Raw genomic sequence first — 23,612 nt, forward strand, 5'->3', positions numbered from 1 at the left:
AATCTTTCTCTCCGTTTATCAAAAAGTCCGTTGTGGGGTTTTATAGCATTTCCGAGTTTTTTTTGTTTGGAGGAACTCAGGAGTCATGGTGGTTCTGCAAATTCAGCAGTTCAATGGGTTCGTTAGTTCTGTATCAAGAGCTCGGACAAACAGAGGAAGAGGGAGAGCTTCGAAGACCACAGTGTGCGTTCAAACACAAGTGGCTCCCTCTAGAACACAGGTCAAAGCTCTCTTTTAATTTGGAAGTTTACATTTTTATAGATTTCTTGCAACAAAAGCTTGAATGTGTTCCAAAATTTGCTTGCTTGATGAACGATTCCTCTCAATTACGCATCCTCTGGAAAAAAAGTTGCGAACTTTATCAGAAATAGAGATAATTTTTTTTTTTTTTTATAACTCAGGAGTGATCCTAAAGGAAATAGAGATAATTTTGCAGTCTGCATTGTGATGTAACCTTAAATTTCGTAGTTTATTGATAAAAAAAAAACTTATAATTCTTGTAGTATGTGAATCTTGAGAGCCTTTAAGTGTTTGCGTAAGCATGTTTATAACTTCAGGATTATAATATGTCTTTAGCTGAGTATGAGTTCAATCATTTCGATATGCAGAAGATAATGGAGGGTATTTCAGTTGGTGGAGAAGCTGGAGGTGCTGGTGGTGCTTATTCTTACAATGCCTTGAAGAGACTTGACAATATTTGGTCCAACATATGTACTCAACCAACTGGTAATATAATTAACAAACAAATTGTTACCATTCAGATTATAAAGGAATGTATTCTCTTGGTGATGCAAAAACATCTTGCAGGACCGCAAGAAACTCAGAAAATTGTTTCTAGGGTATCTGGTTTCTCTCAAGATTATGCTATGGGGAGTAATCTCGTTGGAACCTTTGACATAGTGGTTTGTGGGGGTACTTTGGGAATATTCCTAGCCACAGCTCTATGTGCCAAGGGTTTAAAAGTTGCTGTGGTGGAGAGAAATGCGATCAAGGGGGTAAGAATTCTAGCTAATGTTGTGGTTGAGATGTGTTTGGAGGAGCTTTCTATTTGCTAATGTTTTTTTTGGTTTGTGGTGCTTTAGAGAGATCAAGAATGGAATATCTCAAGAAAAGAGATGAAGGAGTTGACTGAAGTAGGAGTTTTAACAGAAGATGAGATCGAAGAAGTAATTGCTGCTAAATTCAATCCGGTAAAGCTTCGTTCCAGTAAGCAATGCCTTGATTCTCTACTAAAAATCCATGATGCTTAAGGTTAATATTTTGAACAAATGCAGAACAGATGTGGATTCGAGAATCTTGGTGATATATGGGTTCAAGATATTCTTAACCTTGGAGTTTCGTGAGTTCTGTCTCCTCTTGTTCTTCGCTAATACATAGGAAAAGAAAAATCCCCTTGTGTTCTGCTTACCTTCTGAAAGTGATGATTAAGTTTTTCGTTTTGTATATTTAATCAGCCCAGCTAAACTTGTGGAAACTGTGAAGCAACGTTTCATTTCTCTTGGTGGAGTCATTTTAGAAGACTGCAGTCTCTCAAGCATTGTCGTCTACGATGATTTAGCTGCGAGTTGCTTGTTCCTTTCTCCAAAAAATATTGTAACTAAGAAGAGGATTCAACTTATTGATATGAATTGTTTGACATTTTTGATTGATAGGTTATGCAACTTTCTAAAGGTGACATATTATCTTCCCGTCTGGTCATCGATGCAATGGGAAATTTCTCTCCTATCCTGAAGCAGGTCATATATTGGCCTAATAGCATATCTAGTTTTACATTTTCATTTGCATTAGCTATAGTCATAAAAAAGTGTGTTGTCCAGTGACATTTTTCTCATCCGCATCTGCACTGATTTTTCTTCCTCAAAATCACTGATTATAATACTTTCTCTTGTTATGTATTCTGCTACAAAAGATTAAACGTGGTAGAAAGCCAGATGGAATGTGTCTTGTTGTTGGATCTTGTGCTCATGGGTTTAAGGAGAACTCATCAAGTGACGTTATATATAGTAGTTCATCGGTGACCAAAGTTGCAGATTCTAATGTACAACTCTTTTGGGAGGTAAAAACTATCTGTTGTTTTCCCCATCCTAACACAATTCACATAACGACAAAGAATTGGCTTTAATATAAGTCTGCTTATTGTTGCTTGAAGGCCTTCCCAGCTGGCTCTGGTCCATTAGACCGCACCACTTACATGTTCACTTATACTGAACCGCAATCAACATCTCCGAGTTTAGAGGATTTACTCGAAGAATACTGGAAGTTGATGCCAAAATACCAAGTGAGTTTCCATCTTATGTCACATCGTTCATAAAGTTTCTTTCTTTCTTTTCCTGATGTCTGTTGGCGCAGGGAGTCTCTCTTGATGAATTGGAAATACTGAGAGTTGTATACGGAATCTTTCCTACATACAGAAATAGGTATAACCTTGACATGAAACTCTCTTGATGCCATGCATCTCTATCTATCAAAACTGGAAGTTCGAAATTCTATCATTGATATTATAATTCTGTTTACCAGTTTTGTACAATAATACTGCTGCATTCTGACATATCTAACCCTGTTGGATTGGAACTATCACCAGTCCGTTGCCAGCGGCATTTGATCGTGTTTTACAGGTGGGTTTTGTTCATTCATATATAAGCTTCCAAGAAATGTTTGCGGCTTGATAATTCGATAGCTAAATAATCAAACTTTCTTACAAAATATTTACTCAGTTCGGTGACGCTAGCGGCATTCAGTCACCTGTTTCATTTGGAGGTTTTGGAAGTTTGACCAGACACCTTGGAAGATTGTCCAATGGTATATATAAACTCACTATCCGTGAACATTATACAATATCATGAAATCTTTCAGACTATAGTCCTAAAATCTTCAGATTTTCTGACAATCTTAATCTTCAACTTTTGAAAAGGAATCTATGAAGCAGTAGATGGAGATCTTCTGGACTCTGACAGCTTATCAAAGTTGAATCCTTATATGGTAATAAAGCTTTGTGGTTCTCAGCTATATAATCTTTCTCCCTGCTATTAACTTCACTGAAGCCATTTGTCTTTTGTAACGACAGCCAAACTTGAGCGCATCATGGCTGTTTCAAAGAGCAATGTCTGCAAAGCAACAACTCGATGTTTCCCCTAGCTTCACCAATGAGCTTCTCCATGTTAATTTCAGTTGCATGCAGGTATAGTAAACCTTTCTCTTTTGTAGAAACCGAATATGAGAGTTTCAAACTTTCGCTTCTAATGGTCTCATATTTCTCTTGTAGAGATTGGGCGATCCAGTTCTCAGACCATTTCTTCAAGATATAATACAGTTTGGTCCTCTAGCAAAGACATTAGGCCTTGTCATGCTGACCAAACCTCAGATCATTCCATCAATATTCAGACAGGTACAACATTCCTCCGAGAACTGTTGTAACATCTTTAAACCAGAAACCCCAGAAAACGAAAATAAAAGATTGAGATTGCTCTCGGTTTACTCATAATCTCGCGTCTTTGGTGATCTCCTCAGGTCGGGATACCTGTTCTGCTCGATTGGTCTGTTCATTTTTTCATGCTGGGCTTGTATACACTCCTCTCGGCATACATTGATCCATTAATAAGGTGAAGTATTCCTGAGTCTCTTTAAGAAATTATGCATGAATTATTGCTTCTGTTGCCATGACTCTGCCACATTATGGATGTTGTGTTTCCTGAACCTTCTTCATCTTTTTGTGTATTCTCAGTCCGTCTTTGGAAGGACTTCCCTCAAAAACGAAGTTCGAATGGAAGAGACGTCTCGATGCCTGGAAATATGGAGCTGGCCTCGATTATGAGTTGTGATTCTGATCGTATTTCTGAAGAATGATACCCTCATCGTCACTGGCTTTTGAGCTTTTTGAAAGTATAAAATTTCTCATTTTGGTGCCATCTCAGATTTATAAGTTCATCATATCATCCTTCTCGAAGACATCATCGTCCATAGTACTTCACAAGCTTCATAAATGTCTGGCTTCTCTAACTTTTCATGCATATATGGTTATATACACAGAATCAACATCTCAGTCCTTAAGAGTTGAGCTTTTCATGCATATATGGCTATATTCCAAAGGCTTTGTTGTATGAACAGACAATTTATTTCAATATAATATACCAAAAGCGTCGAGCTTTGTTTTCTTTACAGCGTAAGATTAATGGTCGCTTGGTTGATTCATGTGGATGCCAAATGAACATACCCAAAAGCAACGGTTGAAACATTTCCCATCCCAACTCAAGAAAATTTCAAAAAATGAATAGGTTCTGATTCAAGTTGTCGATTTCAACCATCGAACAGGTAGATCTCAGAATTAACCAGCCAATACAGAATCTTAGTTTGATAATCCTGTTCTAAGTCTCAGGTGAATGCATACTTCCAACAAGTGCAGTATAAACCTTATTATCTATAGTATACCCTTTCCTTTTCATCTCATCATACAATCCAAAGGCTTCGTCTGATTTTCCAGTTTTGGACAAACCCGAGATCATCACAGTGTATGTTACAGAATTCTGGTCCAAACCCTTCGACCCCATCTCGCTAAATAGCCTCATTGCTTCATCTATATCATCAGCAATACATTCCCCGTGTATGAGCGATGTGTAGGTATATGAATCCGGATGCATCCCTTTTGCTTCCATGTCAGCCCTTAGTTTACGGGCTTCCTTTATTTTCCCTTGCTTGCAGTACGCATAGATCATCACATTGTATGTGATAGCGTTGGGCTGTACTCCCTTGCTTCCCATCTCCAAAAATAGCCTCTTTGCCTCCTCAACGTTCCCTTCTTTGCAATAAACATCCATCAAATTAGTATAACTAACAGTGCTAAGCCTCACACCACCTTCCATCATTCTGAACAGCCATTGCTTTGCCTCATCGTACCTTTTTAATCTATTCAAACAGCTAGCAATCGTATTCAAAGTGAAAACATCAGCTTCAAAACCTTTCTTCTCCATCACATCATAAATCGTTAACGCTTCATCAATCATCCCTTTCCTGCAATACCCATTAATCAACGTATTAAACACCACTTGAGTGATATCAACTCCTTTACTTTGCATCTCATTCATCAAAATCTCAGCTGCACCCATTTCCCCTACTTTACACACCCCATCAATAAGCGCCCCATAAGTATAACTACTCGGTAAAAGCCCCTTCTCCGTCAATTCATCAAACAACAAAAACGCTCTTTTCACATTCCCTTTTCTGCAATACCAACTAATCATCGACGTATACACATGAACATCACATTCTATCCCTCTCTCACGCATTTCATCAAACACCTTCTCCGCATCAACCATTCTCCCATTCTTAACACTCAATTCCATCAAAAGCGTATAAGTAACCTTATTATACACAACACCCTCCTTCTTCATCACCTTCAAAACCTTTTCTACACCAGAGAAGTCTCTCTGTTTCACATAAGCATTGATAATAGTATTGTAAGTATAAGCTTCAGGTTTAATCCCTTTACGAGAAAACTCCTTAACCAGTTTCTTACTCTTCTCAACTTCACCTCTTCTACATAACACTTCAACCACAATCGTCAACGAGTAAACAGTTATCTTCACTCCAGAATCAACCATTCGCCGGAAAAAGTCCAAACAGAGATCACTTTCGCGGCGCTTCTTCGCCGCAACCAAAAAAACAATGCAGGATCTTTCGTCAATCTTCAAACCCTTTTTAACCATGTAATCAAAAACCCTTAAACCCTCTTCAAACATTGCGTTATCTACATAAACCCTAAACACCAAATCGAAAAAAGTTTCCCAAAATCCAAACTTTTCATCAGAAACGTCGCAGTCACCCATCGCTGATCCTAAACCCTCAACTGGGCGGTCGTAAAACCCGTCGGTGACAACCGATTTCAATAAACATCTCATCTCATTGAACCTCCGGTTAGAATATAACCGGCGAGATAAAGTCACAACCGCCGTGAGATCGGGTTTGAGATTGGATTCGAATCCGAGGAGATACTTGAAGAAATCGACGCATGATTGAGTTGGTAGAGTAGGTTCAGAGAGAACGAGACGGGTTACGTTTGGATTCAAATTGAAGAGAAGTGATGGATTCGATTGAAGTTTTCCGATGTTTGGTTTCTCCGCTAGGTACGCCGCGATTCTTCTGGCTGCTTCTTCGTCTGAGATCAAAACCGGAGATTTCTGATTCTGTGTTACAATGTTGAAGAGTCGTGAGAGTTTGTGAGAAGACATAGTTCTTACTTCTTTGTTCATGATTCAAAACTCTTTTTAACTCTTCTTCTCTTCACTTCCCTTAACAATGCCACATCCATTATATATAGCTGACTCTTTGATTTTTTTACTGTTACTGTGCTCTAATTTTATTTTTTCTCAATTTTTTTACTTAAAAAGTTTTTCGTTAGTTTTAACTTTTTGAGGTCATTACAAAATTATATATAAATTAAAAAAAATTCAAATTTCTGTTCTTTTTTTTTTTTTTGACGATTCAAATTTCTGTTCTCTGACATAGATCCTTGAACTTTTGAAGTGTGATCCATCACTTATATTATAGTATGAAACTCATAAAATGTACTTTTTGTTTGTAACTTGTAAGATGCGTATAAATATATCATGGATACATACGAATACGACTTTGAGTTGGCTTTATGGGATTAGAAATGTCTTATGACATAATTGATATCAAGAAAACAACAACTATACCTTTTTTCAATTTTCAACTGCATAATTATTTTGTTGATCAAAGTTGGTCTTCCTTATTGCAAAGAATAAACAAATGCGCGCATGCTCAAAACACTATAAAAAAAATTATTGAAGTATAGTGATGGAAATATATAGTTAGGAGCAAAAAAATGTTGGTCATTTTTTCCATATATGAGATATAACCAGATCTCTAGGTTTTTACTTAAATCTCATGTTAAACTAAAATACATATGTACGCTATTTAGATTTTCTTACAAAGAAAAATCTTGAATCTTCAGCATTGTGGGTTAGAATATTCTGTTCATATAGAACCATTTTTCACCATCAACCATAAACCAAATCATTAAACCATAATTTTCAACATCAACCCATATCAATGATTATCTTTTAAAACTTTTTTCCCATAATAATTAAGCTTGTTTAGCAATACATCCATCTTGCCCACCATCTAAATGTTAACTAATGATCAGATAATAATGGAAAAATCTTTTTTTTTTTTTTTTTTATCGTGATTGCAGAGGAGAGATTAACTCATAACATGCTAGGGCATAGCCTGCGGATTCAGCTACTACTATTATATCAAACCTCATACATCCATTTAAACTTTGCTATCGTCAAGTAGAATAGTAGATGAAATAATTTTAATAGTCTTTAAATTAACCCTCAATTTTAGGTACTTAGAACAAACGAATAAATCATATTTCTAAACATATAAATAGTAACTGACTTCATGTTCTAATCCGATTAACTATATATCCCTTTAACTTCTCCCATCTGTGCTTGATATGCTCGAACCATAGAGTGTTAGGATTAAACAAAAAGACCATATATAGTATGTATATCATTTACATAACTTCATACTCATCATACTTGAAACCCCTTTGTCGAAAGAAAAAAATGAAACCCCATCAAACTCATAACTAATTCCAATTTATCTGAATTGTCAAAATTATGCATACCCCAACTTCAAAAATATTTTTTAAAAACTTCTAAATCAGCACTACGTACGTCACATGGGAATATATCATATTAGGGTACATATATACATTTCACATATCTTCTCCAGTTTATAAAACAAGGAGAGGGAGAGAAAAGAAAAAGAGATAAAAGGTAAATAATTATCTGTTGCTCCGGCGAACAAACTTAGTATAAACCTATCGCTTGTTGTGTAAAGGGTTTGAACCCGTCGGGATCTTTCTTTTTTCCGGTGTGATTTCTCCGGCGCCGATGACACGTGTGGCATAAGAGGGGAGAAAACCTCTGCCTCTTCTAGAAGGTCCGGATGCAAACTTTCGTCTTCCAACAGCATGGATTCTTGAAGCAAAAACGAGAACGAAGAGAAGAACAAAGAACAAAACAAGACTAAACCGACGCATTCTCTTCTTCTTTTGTTTTTCTCTTTGAGTAGTTGTTTTCATCTTGTTTTTCTTACAAAAAGGGTGAGGAAATTACAACAAACCTTACAAGAAAAAGGTGAAGGAAATAAACTTTATGAAGAGAGATGTTGTGACTATGAGAATTTAATGGATGCACAAACTTCCATATGGTGTTGTATTTGTTGCGTTATTCATGTGCGGACATGGATGGTCCACTTCATAAAAGTCTCCCCCATTATTTTCTACATCATTTTTTAAATTACCGTAGTAAAAATAGTACTGTATAATTTTATTGTAATAACTATTTTTCTTCGCTCAGCACACTATTTAAATCCCAACGAGTTCATAGTGTATAAATTATAATACCGTACGTTGTCAATTTGTTTAAAACTTCGGATTAGGCTGGTATCCCTATCTTATAATTCTGTTTTATACCTAGTTGGGCAATTTATAAAGTTGTGTACTCAAAACCATTGTGTTGTATTGTAACGTTTAGAATATTTAGTTATTTCAGACATATTGCTGAAAATAACTGATGACTGATGAGCATGTACATGTTCTATTGTTTTTAACATTGAGTTCAGATTTCCAACTTTAGACGAACAGAGTTTAGTGTTGTTGTCTGTCTATTCACCGGTTTAACGGATTCTGTTTGAGCCTATTTATCAGTGTGTGTGTGAATTTGGTATGGAGGGATGAAAACGTGGTTGTTCAAAAAACCACAACTGCATTATCTTTGTTTGCCAACGAACTGTTTTGTATTTTATGTGACAAGTCCTTTTGCCTGAAATATAAGTTAACAAGTACAATTGTATGAAAATTTGTGAAGCTTTTCAGTGTGGGGGAATGTAGCAAATATAGTGTGGTGACCATCCCGGCTAAAATTGAGGTGAGCATTGATTTTATCCTTTTTCGATATGCAGTAGTTCAAATTTTGAAATCAAGAAATATCAAACAGCAAAATTATCATGTTTTATAGTCTTAATTCGGATATAAAATTGGGAATATAGTAGGTATGGGTAATAAAAAAAATAAAACGAAGAAACAGTAAGTAAAGAAGTTATAAATTTAATGTAATATATAGTGAAAGACAGAAAATTATCAAAAGAAGAACATTTTTCATTATCATGGTTTTTCTTTCTTAATTTTCTTTCTTAGTGAGAAAGGCTCTAAAAGTACTTTGAAATAACTAACTGGTAAAAATACCTTTCGGATAATGTAATGTTGGGTAATTGATTGCTTTGAATGAAAATCATGCATATACAAAATGATTAAACAATTTGAATAGCTGCACTACGTTGTGTGAAAGATATTCCATGAAGAAAACGGAACAAGAAAGATAAAAGTTACTTGTAAGAAGAATAATAATAACAAATTAAAAATCTGAAGTCAAACCCAATTAGTGTATGTAAGAAAAAATATTCATTGATAGTAATATTTTAATATTAATCCCTCCTATTAACCCCACTTTTAATATTTAGAATTATAAATTCTGCACCCCACCATGATGATTCTGAACTAGACAATTTTTGTTTTTTTGGTTGAAAAATTTGTTTCCGAAAAAAAACAGTTAAAGATTTAGAACAGAACAAATGATATGTTAAATGCTGTGTGGATTTACACATGTATGTATGACTAATGAGAATGTTTTAAAGGATTGTATTCAAATTGATATGTACAATAACACCCACATCACTTTCCCATAGAGAAAACAACAAATAAAACAGCTAAAAAGGCAGCTTTACAAAGAGTGGACAATGGGATGCCATATTTTCCCTTTGTAAACAAACCTTTTAGAAATGGAAGGAACAACGTAACCACCAAAATACATCCACAAGCCTCTGCCAAACCCAAACCACCTCCTCCGTGACTACAACCCGACTGTTTTAGTCGCATCGAACACAAATAAAGAAATAGAGTGAGCCATCAAATTCAAATTTACCCGAGTTTGGACCATCATCTTCTCCTTGAGCTGGTCCACATCTAGTCTCTGGCAAAGTTTTTTTTGTTATAAAGAACACCGTTTTCGATATTCCTAGAAGCTTGAGTATGATATCAATGATGCTAAATAACCAGAAACTAGTGGCTATTATTCTCCATAGTGATTGGGAGACAAACCACGATCGTACGGAATAACCAAGGCTCATAAATTCCCATAGTGTAGACACAGTGCATCCCAACAAGTGTGATTGTTATGCCTAGATAAAGTCCCTGAATCAACACAGCAAAAAAAGTATAACAACATTTTAAAATCCCAAATTAATCATATGAACATATATAAAACCCCATTATGCATGTACCTTGGGGAACAAGGCAGAGTTGTGGAGTAGGCAATAAGCAGGCAAGAGACAGTAAAAAAGCTCAGGGATTGACCTTAGACAAACAATAACACAAAGATAAGCTAATCGCTGTCGGAATCTTATTTTACGCCGAAACATTCCTAGCAACGGACTTTGTTTGTTGAAAAGGACTTCAATCCATCCTGTCGCCCATCGGCGCTGCTGGAGCATTGCCTCGATCTGGTCCTCCCGGTGGCGTAGATCCAAGAAATGCAGGTGAATCCGGAGAAATGTATGAGCTAGTCCAGCCTCTCGAATGGATTCCAATACTCGTGTTTATATCTTCTGCCACTGAATCATATAACCAACCAATCTGCAAAGTTATATATAAGAAAAACACATTATTATAACTTTTGAGTAAAGGTCTAAAAAAATTCTGAAAATTTATAAAAATGTTTTATATTTTATTTTAAACTATGAAGATTAATTTGAGAAGGGGATTAATGTTTTCCCCCAGCTGGTTTGGTACTCGTAGTGACAATGGCCCACTTCTTGAGCTGTGTCTATTGAGTTTGTAAGTGTAATTTGGGGCTTTGATTTTCTTTGCAATGCATCGACCACCGATTTCATCATCTCTTTAGAATTTCCAAACCCTCTTGCTAAACTATCCTCAGCCAAAAGCTCCCCTCAATGAAATAACAGAAGAAGAGTAGAATAAAAAAATTAGTATGTTTTTCATTATTAGAGTTAAGTAAAAGAAACAGTATATATAAATAATCATGAGACGATACGATACAAAGTTGGTTTTTAGTTAATATAGAAATGAAATGTTTTCGATGTTGCTTTTGAAGTAATATATGAAAATGTCTTTATGAATTGTCTAACACATACTTGTAGCAAACGAAGAAAGACTTCCATCGTCATCTAAATCGTCAGGAGATAAACCGTACATAGCTCTTCTAGTGTGGAAGCATCCTGTGCCGATGTACATGGGTCCTTGGATGCCCGCAATACCTCGTACTAAATACTAATTTCAACATGAGAAAAAGAAAGAAAAGATCGATCAATTATAACATTGAATTTATTAACATCATATATATAAGAAGACTAAAAAGAGAAGTCGCACTGATTGTAAGACGGTGAGTTGGTCGGTGTTAGAATCATAGAAGTCTTGAGGGAATTGGACAAAAGCACAATGGTTTGGATTCAATGATTTTTGCAGAAATCTACACATTGCTTGTCGTACTACATCTGCTTCATTGGCAAACATGTCGCAGTCTACGTTCAATATGTATGGTGCGTTTGTCATCAACCCTGAAACCCTTGCCTGTTTATTAGTGTAATAACAACAAGAAAGTAAGATCTACAATCAATTGATAGTTTTCAATATGGCTTCTCATATATGATATTTCAATTCTCAAACTACTCATAATCATAATTCATAAGATATATATAATGCATGCATGTCTAGCTACCCTTTCAGTTCAACAATTACATCCATATCACATTAGTAATACAGTAATAAGAGAAACCATACTTTTAACGAATCTCTTACTCCTGCTAATGTCAGATTTGTTATTGTTTCTGTAACAACCCGTCCTGTGGACCCCACTAGCCTCACTGCTAGCCCACTAGCCTCACTGCTAACCGCCCAAACGGACCCCAAGCTAGCCCTGCAGGGCATCGATCCTAACCCTCTCACTGGGTNAAAGTTTTGTGTTATTCAATTAAAACAAAAGAATCTAGGATTGTTAATGAGTTCAATTATTATGTTATTGGTTCATGATTTTAGATACTTTCTTTAAAAAAGCCCACCGCTAGCTGCCCCAACAGACCGTCTGTGGACCCTGCTAGCCCACTGCTAGCCGTCCCAACGGACCCCAAGCTGGCCCTGCAGGGCATCGATCCTAACCCATCAATGTGGATATCCAAATCCACAAGTAGGTTATTGGTGCGCCAGATGTCCCTCGAACCCTGGTCCTCACCCTTTAACAACCTTCCCACAGGACAAGTTGCCACCAATAACCTACTGGTGGATTTGGATATCCACAGTGATGGGTTAGGATCGATGCCCTGCAGGGCCAGCTTAGGTTCCGTTGGGCCGGCTAGCGGTGGGCTAGTGGGGTCCACAAACAGTCCATTGGGGCGGCTAGCAGTGAAGCTAGTGGGGTCCATAGGACGGGTTGTCACAGTTTCATCGGAAAAATAATAATAATAAGATGGACGAATCTAAATCATTACGATCAAAATTATATTTAATGAAAACTAATCTTTAATATTAACCAATATTGTAATGATCTATTCTTATCGGACGGACACAACTTAATAGGAGACAAAGAGGGATAGTGAGAAAATTCATTAACCAGAAAGTTCATGGCTCCACATTTATGGTGATGAACATAATTTGGTCTTTTTCTCTTGAAAGGTATACAAAATGAGGGACTTCTTTCTCGTCTCCTACACCTCCCTCGTTCTCCCACACCACCTTCACATGAATTTACACAACTTAAAAATGATGATATATGTGCATACTCACACAAATAACACGTTTCCGTATAATTGGTACGTATAGTTGACTCTCTTTTTTTTTTTCGTCACATGTGCATAACTATAGTTAGAGATTATAATCTTTACTTAGATTACTGTAGACATACCTTAACTATAGTTGAATGATCATTTGGTTCTGTGTTCGAGAAAGCTTCAAAGTCATGTTCCGCATACAACCAATGGGAATCTCTGGTGGCATCTTCCACTATTCGGCATAACTTCTCATACTCCGGCTTTTATATTAATACAAACCACTATTTCAAAGATAATTCTCAATAATACGAAAAATTAACAAAGAGCAAATCTTGATATTTTCTTCTCAATTTTGTTAAACTCAAATTCATGATTGTGTTTATTATAGTTGAATTTTTGTTCAAGCAAACCCTATACTGTACCTTCGTCATTTTCCAGTCTTTACTGAATTCAGAACCATCTGTTGCGGCTAGAGGGTTCAAGAAATATCGAAATGGAGCTCTAACTTTAACGTTGTATTTCTTGCAGAAAGGTACCCAAATCTTGGCGAACTTCGAAGCTTCCTTGAGAGAGAAGTAAGTGAGAGGTGAGCCTCCATCGTCCGACACATAGCAAGCTAGTTTATTCGCCGGATAATTTACAGCTAACAGGGAAAGCACGGTGTTCACAACCATAATTGGCGGCTCCCGATCATGATCTGCCGTGGGCACAAAGATATCTACCGAAGGAAGGTCATGAACCCTTAAAATTACAATAATTCATAGACCAATTCAATGAAATATAAAGATAGCATACACAGTAAAGATAGCATATATGCAAAGGTAGCTAGCTAGGATTTATATAAATTTAGTAATTTAATAATAATCATTTTATTTATGTATAAATGTGCGTAAATGAAAACGGTACGTACCTTTCATCAAGTCTATCTGGATAAGGTTTAGTTTCAGCAGGAGTCCATTTTAGGCAGGTCATAAGCAGACATACAAATGAGAAACAAGATTCACAAAGGAAAGCCACGAGCCAAACGTTGTCATTTTCTCCCATATGTTGGATTCGGTGCAAGAGAAGAGACAAGAAAAGGCCAAGAATCGTGACATACACAGCTCTTAGAAAATAGCTTTTGTATGAGATCCTTTCGCAAAGAGGAGGAAGAGAATAGCTTGAATCCGCCATGGAAGGAGCTTTCTTGTGGTTTTTGGATATATGTTTCGAAAGCTATAATAACTAGGTCTAGGTGTCTAGCTAGGTCCTTCTTCACGTCTATGAATGCTTGTATTAATGTTGTAAGAGTTAATGATGATTCCCTATAAGAAGGGAAGCTTCTCAGTTCTCACCTCCGGGAATGGCACGAGAACAAGAAACCTAAAAGTCAAAGTATCACGTTAAGGAGAAACGTAGTAACTGGACTACGTATGAGAGAGGCATATATACTCCTCCTATTGTAATATACATTAGCTGGATTTTTAAGGAGATGATATTTATTTGAGTGTAAACTATGTCTAACGGTCTGCATAAGGAAGAAGGAGAAATTACTATAGATTTTATTATAGTATCCATAAGAAGTCCAAGATTATGTCTCATGAGAATTCTAAAAGGTCATGCATGTAATGACCAATGTAAACTAAGGTTCTTAGAAAGATGAGGATTACAATGGTATATATCAATAATATATTCCCTCTGTTTGTTTGGCATTCTTATACTAATCTCCATCCTTGTAGGTGTGAGAAACCACAATTTTAATTTACTAGTTTACTAGGAAAGTGTGGGGACAGCCTTTCGGTGGAAATCGACAAGAACAATGAAGGAATGACGAACTGGATTTGTATTGATGTTTTTTGTTAAAAAAGTTAAAAGTACCTTACTCTTAACCCATAGTGAGACATTTATACTAACAAGACCTAACGTCAATCTCCGGATCTCCTCCGGCGATCTCGCCCCGTCTCTCCACGATTTTCTCAACGTATCCCAGGATCTTTTCATGCGCTTGACTCGGCATCCCTCCTAAATGAATTCTTCTTCCTGGATCTATTACAGGCCCACTATTACTCCTTATGACCCAAAGCTTAACGGATTTTACTAACGGGCCTTAGGTCGACGAAACCCAACACCAACAATCCTCCATATAATCAAAACTGGAAATTAGCGATAATTTTTTTCTTTTTTGTTCTTAAAATGGTCAATGGAGTTTCGTTTTTAGGAAAAAAAAAAAGTCAAAAGCATCACAATTTTTTGTTTAATATAAAAGCAGAAATGGGCCGGAATATTGGGCTTAAAACTTGTCTCATCAGCCCACAACAGGGTCTCTGATGAACCGCCCACCCTTCGATCCATCTCCATTCTATGTAGTAGCGAACCAAATCTCCGGAATAGCCAATTCCCGAGGATTCTCTCAGTCTCAGCAATCGAGAGAGAGAGAGAGCTAGAGATAGCGAGGATTTTGGGAGCGAGCGTGAAAGTAAATTGAAGTAATAGAAAGCTATGGATAGAGAATGGGGTTCGAAGCCTGGAAGTGGAGGCGCCGCCTCTGGCCAAAACGAGGCTATAGATCGCCGTGAGCGTCTCCGTCGTCTTGCTCTTGAAACCATTGACCTCGCTAAAGATCCCTATTTCATGCGAAATCATCTTGGAAGGTACGACGTTTCTATGTATATGTTCCTTGTGTTTATGTATGCCCCGCGCATAGATGTATTTGCATGATTCATTTCGTCGATGGTTAACTAAGAAATTAAGAATTTGCTAATATGAATTTGGCAGTTCATCTACATTCTTGTTCTGATATATGTATTTGCTAGTGTCTATCCATTTGTAGTTCTGGTGTTTGATTTGATTGGTGTTTTTTAAATTAGGGTTTTATAGATGTCACTGATTTGTTCTCTTTGGGTTTGTCTTATGTTGTGAAGCTATGAGTGTAAACTATGTCTAACGCTACATAACAACGAAGGAAACTATTTGGCGCATACTCAAGGTAAGAGGCATCAGACCAACTTGGCAAAGAGAGCTGCTCGGGAGGCTAAGGAAGCTCCTACTCAGCCGCAGCCACTCAAGCGTAAAGTCTCAGTTCGCAAAACAGGTATTAAGTTATTTTATCTTTGATTTACTTTTTCTATAAACAGAGTAATATTCTCGTTGTGTATGCTAAAATCTGCCTAGGCCTGGAATTGGATATGATGGTAAAGTGATTGGTCTAGAAATCATTTATTATATTAAGGGGGTTATGTAATTGCAGGATTGTATGTCTTTGCTATTGAGTACATAGGTTTTGCGTAATTGATTGCTTTAAAGGTTCTGTTAGTAACTCCATTTTTATGTATGGTCATGCAGTTAAAATTGGTAGACCAGGGTACCGGGTTACGAAGCAGTACGATCCCGAGCTGCAACAAAGATCTCTTCTGTTCCAGGTAAGCATCTTAGTGTTATTGTTAAACTTCATTTATCATCATTAGAGACTTATCTAGAGTGAATCTCACTGTTTCTTTTCTCTCGTCAACTTTGTTTTACAGATTGAATATCCTGAGATAGAGGATAACTTAAAGCCAAGACATCGTTTCATGTCATCTTATGAGCAGGTGGGTGTTACAACTCCTTAGGCTATGTGTCATGTTACCTTTCCTTCACTGGCGTTCCATTCTGAATATGTTTTTTTTTTTGTGTGTGCAGAAAGTTCAACCTTATGACAAGAGATATCAATACCTCCTGTTTGCAGCTGAACCATATGAAATCATAGCTTTCAAGGTATGTTTCTTTTTTACTTGTGATATATTTTACATTCTACAAGTCATCTGGGCTAGCTCTAGTAGCTCAAGATATCATATCTTAGTCGACTTGTTTGCTGATGTTGATGGTTGTGTTTCACATTGGTTTCAGGTTCCTAGCACAGAGGTTGATAAATCAACCCCAAAGTTTTTCTCTCACTGGGATCCAGACTCCAAGATGTTTACTGTAAGTGCTTGTTTATCATAATTCTCACAAACCCATAGCTTCGTTTGTTCTTCCTCTGAGATTGAATAAGTTTTGTGTTTGGATTAATCAAAAGTGCTGACAAAGAAACTTTGTAATAATAAAACAGCTGCAGGTGTATTTCAAACCTACCAAGCCAGAACCAATCAAGCCTCAGTCGGCTGTTGGAGCCAACGGTCTTCCACCACCACCGCCGCCACCGCCTCAAGGCCAACCGCCACCACCTCCCCCATCTGGTGCGCTACCACCGCCACCACCTCCAATGGCTAATAATGGTTTCAGGCCTATGCCACCACCTGGAGGTTTCGGACATCCTAACATGTGAAAGTGAAACCAGCAAAAGCAGTCTAAAAACACACAGTACTCTGATCCATGGTTTTATTCATAAGAGAGAGTTGTGCTCTTTGACTGAAAAAAATATCAAATATGTTTTTGACATGGCTTCTCAAAGCTGATCTCTCTACAGATGTATTAACTCTCTAGATTACTTTTATGAGTTTCTTATTTTCTTTGATTGATTTGTTTTCCGTTAAATAATACAATTATCGGTTAAGATCATAACCAAATTTCAACCGTATTTGTCAATTCGAAGACCGGACGTAATTTAAATTTGAAATGTTTTCTGACGAGATGACCTTGGCTCCCTTGCGATATATGACGGGGATAAATTTGTATTTTCACATGCAACAGTTGTCACTGAAATTCAAAAAGTAAAGAAGAGGGAAAAAGAGTAAAATCGAAATCCCTAATTCCCCAAATTACTTTGAATTCTCTCGGATCCACACAAAGCTCTGTTGAAACCCAACGGGCGCATTTTCGTCGTCATTGAAGCGTTCGAGTATATAGAAGAAGCCCCAAGAAAGTTCTGTAATGGATGAGTCGTTAACTCCAAACCCTAAGCAAAGGCCTGCTGCATCGATGGCGACTCGAATCCAGGCGCCGACGAGTCCTTTCTTCTTGGGGTCTAACGACGATAGGTTGGAACGGGAACAAGCTCGCGCCGCTAGAGCTGCTGCTAGCCGCCGTAGGTCTGTTCTTTTCGCTCGTGACCCGCAGCCTGAGCAAGAGTCAGATCCGTGTTTTGACAAACAGCAAATTCTCGAGTTGTTTCAGAATTGTATCAAATTGGCCAGTGAAAACGTAAGCGAACTGCCTTCTTAACGATTAAAAGGATTTATTTTTATTTTTATTTTATTTTGGTTGTTGATGCTTGAAATGCATATGAGTGTGAGACTGGTGGAGATTTTTTTAATGATGTTATGTGGGTTTTTGTGTTAAATAGAAAATCAATCAAAAGAATACGTGGGAGTTGAATTTGATAGACCATCTTTGTGAGATTATCAAAGTTGAAGATGAGAACAATGCTGAGACAAATTTTCAGAAGGTAAGCTTTTGATTCCATTCTTCTTTGGCTTTTTTAAAAAAAAATTTTAAAAAACGTTTGTTGGACTTCTAAGAATGATAAAACCAAAAAGGAAGACTGAGAGATCAGAATCATGTTTAAGAGATATTTGTGTTCGTTTCGAGGCAGGCAAGTTGCACTCTTGAAGCTGGAGTTAAGATTTACTCAATGAGGGTAGACTCTGTTCATTCAGAGGCATACAAGGTCTTGGGTGGAATTACTCGTGCTGGCCAAGATGACAGCCGAGGTATTGATCTCTTACACACAATGAACTTTAACGGCTAACAAATATCTTTAGTACTTAGTTATATTTGCAAGCCAAAGGTTTTTAACAGATAAAGAATATATTTTTTCATATTTTTGGAGATGTTTATACACTGATATTGGTTACTTTGGTTTTGCCAAACTAGTCTTGGGATTTTGTGAGATATATATATGAATATGTATCTTAGTGTTTGACTTCTATATGAGAATTTAAGTTACTGTTGATTGATTAGAAAAGGAGACAGCTGAAGAACTACAACTATTGGCTATGCAGTGCATTAAATCTTTAAGTTTCTTCAGCTCTAATTTGTAAATAAGGTACTGAAAGTAAGGTTATATCTTATGTTGTTTTCTGTTGTTTCTTCACGAACCTAGATAACGAGGATGCTGCTGGTGCTGTAGGAAATGAGACTAACCAAAAGAAACAGGCAGAGAAAAAGGTAGTTCGAACAGAAATCCCGATTCTGGTTATTGTTTATGAAACTACTTACTGATGAGTTTCGAACTTGTAGTTATCGCCTTTATCTACACTGGAACCATCCTTTGATGCCCTTAATGTGAAGAAGTTCGATGGTAATTGCTTAACTTAACATTACTCCTTTGTTAGGTTGTGAAAAGTAAGTTTTGTATGATAATGTTATCTCCTTTTTTTTCTTTCAGTGGCATTTGCAGTGGATCCCCTTTATCATCAAACTTCAGCACAGTTTGATGAAGGTGGAGCAAAGGGTCTACTGCTAAACAACTTAGGAGTCTATGGAGGATGTCAAGTTCTATTTGATTCACAAGAACTCCCTGGAAAGCTTGTTTCGTCTGCAAAGCAGCATGATAAATCAGAAACAATTGATCTATCCTTTGCTAAAGGTCTGGCTTTATTGGCTGATATGCCCTGCTTACATGTTTTGTTGCATTATTCTGTCTCTAATGTCGTGGTTAAATTTGTAGAATGTGTGGAGCAAATGGTGCAAAACATGCGAAATAAGGATGAGATTGTACCTTCTCTTCGGGCTATAATCAACCAATTCGATGAAGAAAATCAAAGACAACCTGATACGTTTTCTTGTGGTCAGACGACCGAGTCTTTTGATATTTCTCATACTAATGAAGCTAGCTATGCCGACGATGATGAAGGAAATGATAACTTTGGAACCTCTTTTGATTATGAGGGGCAGTCTGGTGATGTTGATGAAAATTTTGGCCTCAATGATGCAGAACCAACATATTCAAATTTTCACGAGGTTATTACCATCACTCTTATAATTTTTCACGTGTTTTGCAATGAGGTTTCTTTGGTACTGAAAAGTGAAAACCTGATGCTGATGTTTTCACTTTGCAGGAAGTTGAACCAGCCTCACTGCAAGACCTGGATTCAGATGACAAATTTGAGAATGTTGATGACTATCTCTTCATGTCGTTGGGAATACCATCTAAGCAAAATTCTTGGGCAGGTCCTGATCACTGGAAGTATCGGAAAACAAAAGGTATGTGCTTATATCTCCACTTTGAAGCAATAGCACGGGCCCTCTTGGTTATCTAGTTTCTCTTAGGGTTTCCTTTATCTGGACTCTTTTGCAGGTCCAGATGATCATACTGCTTCAGAAAACAAATCTTCTCCGCCAGCGAAGAAAACCAGGAAGAAAAAGCAAGCAGAGCCTGTACTAGATTTTACAAAAGTTTTGGAGGAAGAAATGCCTGATATCTTTGCCCCTCCAAAAAACCCGAAGTCTTTACTTCTCCCAGCAAGTAGAGCTCTTTGTCAAACAAAGCTTCCAGAGGATTGTCATTATCAACCTGAGAATCTAATAAAGCTATTTCTACTACCGAATGTGATTGGCTTTACTAAACTCAGATCCAGTCACTATATTGCTATTGTTTTAATATATTTTCTTTCACCATTGTGTATCATCTTTTCTGAAGTTATCTTCTGAATGTTTACAGTGCCTTGGGAGGAGAAAAAGAAAATGCTCAGGTACAATTCCAGTCATTATGATAATTCCCACTGGTGGTTTATGAGGCATTTTCCAGCGTCTTTGTCATCTTTCCTGATATAGAATTTCATTTACAAAGAAATTGGTTTTTCAACAAATTACCTCTGTAAGCTGTTTTACACTTGTTTTGTTATGTGCATATTCCAGGTGAAAATTCAAAGCAGCAGTTTGATGATTATGAACACGCGGATTCCTGGGGAGATGATAATGTATATGATGATGGCCCATTTGACAATGGAAATGATCAAAGTGATGTAGAAGATACTACTAACTCATTGATCTCTCAGCCACGGCAGGTATAAATATTGATCTATATGGTTATGCCCTTACAAATCATTTCAAAGTAGCTATATGTGGTTAGCAATGAAACATTATTGTGATTGTCCTACAAAATTCATGTTTTAGGTCAACAAAATTGAAGTCCAATACGATAAAGCTTCAAAACAAGTTGATGTGCAAGTGCTTAAGGAAACTCTTTGGGAGTGTCTTCAGGAATCTCCTGAACCACCAATTCAGGTTCAACTAACATAAAAATACTTCCTGCTTTCTTTATGCATGATCCCATGTCCACTCTAATAAACTCTCTTATTAGCTCTGTGACACATAATTGTAATTCACATTGGTCATCTTTTGTCAGGATATACATGTTTAGTGCACAATTTAGTATACTTACACACCCTAAATATAGCATCTTCTTCTGTTGTAGCATTATTTATGAACTTGACAGAGATCTGATTGTGGCAGGGTGAAGAACACCAACAAGGACCACTTGAAAGTAGATCTTTCAAAGAGCTACTGGCTAGCTTTCCCGATGATTGCCAAGCGGCTGGTTCCACCCAAGACATCTCACCACATCTATGTTTCATATGTTTGCTGCATTTGGCGAATGAGCACAATCTCAGTCTCGTTGGCTCTCAAGCCTTGGATGATCTAACAATACACCTTGCCTGAGTGAAGAGAGACCAAGAAGAACAGCCGAGTGTTTCAAGAGTTCCTTGAGCGTAATGCTAAACCTAATAAGTTATGTGTTTGTAGTTCAATGTAGTGACTTAATTGTGTGTAGTAACTTTGTTCAAAATCCATTAATCCTTTGTTGTTTCGGTACAATGTTTCAATTCCATCTGAATGATTTATCTCCATCAGAGAACTAAAATACAATAGTATAAATCAAATTCACAGTTGCAATGAACCTCATACTCTCTTTCGTGTGATAAGAAAACAAAAGCTTGGGTTCATCCTTAAGAAACCTGAACGCTGCTTTTGGATTTAACAGTCGACTTGGCTCCATCTTTGTATCCTTTCTGACGAGCTCTTTGTTCCCACGTTGAAGTCAGCTTCTTCTGCTCCACAAGTGCTTTTTCGGACTTCTCTCTTGCTTCTTCACAAGTCTCCATACCTGAGTTACACTTATCTGCCTCCTTTTGGTAAGATGATGTAACCTTCTTGGCCTCTAGCAGACCTGTGTCTACTCGTTTGTGTTTCTCCATCGATGCTGCTTCACGTTGCTTCAGTTCCTCTGTTAAAAGTTCGGCATAGTTCTTCTCTGTGTCTTCGTTCACCTCTGGATCACGCTTTGCACAATCTACACATCAAAAAGAACAAGATGTTCTTAAATTGACTCGTATACTAAAAATAGAGTCAACAATATTCTTTCAAAAATGACAGGAACCATCTAATGCTAAGTATGACAACAGCAAGTGACTCTTAAAAACTGATGAATCCAAGGTCATAGAAACTCACCGGCGAATGAACCATTGCTGAGTCCTGCAATAAATCCAAAACAGGTAAACAGTATTTAGGCGTTTTGTTTTTGTTACCTCCGAAAAATACACACGACAATAGTATCAACTACCATACATTCATTGGAGTGAATCATAATATCATAAAGCCTACACTGTAATTAGACATCACCACGACAGCCACAACAAGTAAACCACATGCTCAACCACACTAAAAGTCATACCTCAAAGACTCAAACTTGGTAACTAATTTGCTAAAACAAGAACAGTAACCTACAAATCTCTATGATCCAAACTATAGCCTCAGAGATCACTGTGTGGTTTCTTCAATTATTTTGGTTTGGTGAGTAATCCAGTGATCAGTTTATGATCTCAAGAGCCACAATTCTTGTAGATCTACACAGCTAAAACATAACTAGCACAATAGTCTATCTGCATTGAGATTTCAAACTCAATCTCTTCCTAAACAAGCTGAAGCATGCGATCTAGCAACTCAAGAACCAGAGAAGAAACCAAAATTCTAACAATACCAAATTTTACTGAATTTGCTCATATTCTCAGCATAAATCTGTAAACTTTAGAGCCGATCAAGCAAGATCCAACCAAGGGCAATAATGAAATTACCAGTGGGGATGGTGAGAAGAGGAAGCGAAGAGCAATCACAGACGCAAGCAGAGCAAGAAGTGGCTGAAACAGCCAAAGCTTCAGTGAGGTGCCAGTAGAGCGGCGGACCAAGTATGTAACCAATCATGCATAGCGCCAGTAAAGCCAGTCCCACTTTCAACGCCGCCGTGTGCTTCGCCATAGCAGAGAGATCTGATCTATCTGGGTTTTTCCAAATTTGAGCTGGGATTTAGGCTGTTGCAGAGTAATGAGATTTGGGATTTGAAGACTCTGATGGACTCTTGCACTCAAATTATGGTGTCGGTGGTTTTTTTAAAACAAGTTTCTATATATTTATTTAGGTAAAGGACCATAAAAAAAAAATGTTTACTTTGACTATTTTTACTCAGTGATGTTTTTGACCTTGTGTCTTTTGATTGTTGAGGATGAGTCTTCAGGAGGATACTATTTTGCTATTTTGCTAAGATATGAAATTGTTGCTATTTTGTATCAATGAAAAGATGACCAGAAGCTAGAAACAAGACTCAGTCTGTTGACCAAAAAAAAAGTTCACTCCTAGTCTTGAAAGGTGATTTGTTTGGCAATGGTACCGATGAGGCGCCTAAAAGAAAGACTCAAGACATGAATGGATGGAGATTATGGAACTTTGCCATTGACATTGATTGGATCGGAGAATAATTATGGCAAACCAGTGAGAAAACTAAAACCTCTACAAGATAGACACCTATGATAATCCCTCTGCCATGGGTAGACAAGTGTTACCTAGAGGTCCTAGAC

General features: G+C 37.2%; 5 protein-coding genes and 1 pseudogene across 7 annotated transcripts; 3 read left to right on the plus strand and 3 right to left on the minus strand.

Moving 5' to 3' along the window:
• Nucleotides 10-4,152, plus strand: LOC104786320. 2 transcript variants are annotated; one of them, XM_010511691.2, is made up of 17 exons: nucleotides 10-220; nucleotides 609-726; nucleotides 808-995; nucleotides 1,083-1,190; nucleotides 1,275-1,339; nucleotides 1,455-1,560; nucleotides 1,653-1,736; nucleotides 1,910-2,056; nucleotides 2,150-2,278; nucleotides 2,350-2,417; nucleotides 2,582-2,615; nucleotides 2,715-2,799; nucleotides 2,912-2,979; nucleotides 3,065-3,178; nucleotides 3,263-3,385; nucleotides 3,508-3,599; nucleotides 3,722-4,152. In XM_010511691.2, exons 1-17 carry the CDS (start codon nucleotides 86-88, stop codon nucleotides 3,816-3,818), a joined length of 1,761 nt encoding a protein of 586 aa, XP_010509993.1. In that variant the 5' UTR covers nucleotides 10-85; the 3' UTR covers nucleotides 3,819-4,152. The 2 variants fall into 2 exon arrangements, 1 of the variants encoding a protein (XP_010509993.1); XR_767474.2 differs by lacking the exons at nucleotides 2,912-2,979; nucleotides 3,065-3,178; nucleotides 3,263-3,385; nucleotides 3,508-3,599; nucleotides 3,722-4,152 and having other exon boundaries at nucleotides 2,518-2,615; nucleotides 2,715-2,780.
• Nucleotides 3,871-6,269, minus strand: LOC104786318 (pentatricopeptide repeat-containing protein At2g32630). The gene has a single exon (XM_010511690.1). The coding sequence runs from the start codon at nucleotides 6,240-6,242 to the stop codon at nucleotides 4,362-4,364; it is 1,881 nt and encodes a 626-aa protein (XP_010509992.1). The 5' UTR covers nucleotides 6,243-6,269; the 3' UTR covers nucleotides 3,871-4,361.
• LOC104786321 lies at nucleotides 9,885-14,037 on the minus strand (annotated as a pseudogene).
• Nucleotides 15,202-17,337, plus strand: LOC104786322 (splicing factor 3A subunit 2). The gene is made up of 7 exons (XM_010511692.2): nucleotides 15,202-15,494; nucleotides 15,765-15,934; nucleotides 16,186-16,262; nucleotides 16,365-16,430; nucleotides 16,522-16,596; nucleotides 16,729-16,803; nucleotides 16,931-17,337. Exons 1-7 carry the CDS (start codon nucleotides 15,343-15,345, stop codon nucleotides 17,144-17,146), a joined length of 831 nt encoding a protein of 276 aa, XP_010509994.1. The 5' UTR covers nucleotides 15,202-15,342; the 3' UTR covers nucleotides 17,147-17,337.
• LOC104786324 (condensin complex subunit 2) lies at nucleotides 17,529-21,650 on the plus strand. Its single transcript, XM_010511694.2, has 13 exons — nucleotides 17,529-17,961; nucleotides 18,104-18,205; nucleotides 18,353-18,470; nucleotides 18,863-18,927; nucleotides 19,000-19,060; nucleotides 19,148-19,348; nucleotides 19,430-19,722; nucleotides 19,821-19,965; nucleotides 20,060-20,310; nucleotides 20,423-20,453; nucleotides 20,620-20,768; nucleotides 20,878-20,988; nucleotides 21,217-21,650. Exons 1-13 carry the CDS (start codon nucleotides 17,692-17,694, stop codon nucleotides 21,421-21,423), a joined length of 2,004 nt encoding a protein of 667 aa, XP_010509996.1. The 5' UTR covers nucleotides 17,529-17,691; the 3' UTR covers nucleotides 21,424-21,650.
• Nucleotides 21,531-23,471, minus strand: LOC104786323. Of its 2 annotated transcripts, XM_010511693.2 has the most exons (3): nucleotides 22,836-23,287; nucleotides 22,213-22,236; nucleotides 21,531-22,054 (listed from the first exon to the last, which is right to left on the minus strand). In XM_010511693.2, exons 1-3 carry the CDS (start codon nucleotides 23,014-23,016, stop codon nucleotides 21,711-21,713), a joined length of 549 nt encoding a protein of 182 aa, XP_010509995.1. In that variant the 5' UTR covers nucleotides 23,017-23,287; the 3' UTR covers nucleotides 21,531-21,710. The 2 variants fall into 2 exon arrangements, with proteins under 2 accessions (XP_010509995.1, XP_019101349.1); XM_019245804.1 differs by lacking the exon at nucleotides 22,213-22,236 and having other exon boundaries at nucleotides 22,836-23,471.

The sequence above is a fragment of the Camelina sativa genome, chromosome 5, assembly GCF_000633955.1.
Source record: "Camelina sativa cultivar DH55 chromosome 5, Cs, whole genome shotgun sequence".
NCBI classification, from domain to species: Eukaryota; Viridiplantae; Streptophyta; class Magnoliopsida; order Brassicales; family Brassicaceae; genus Camelina; species Camelina sativa.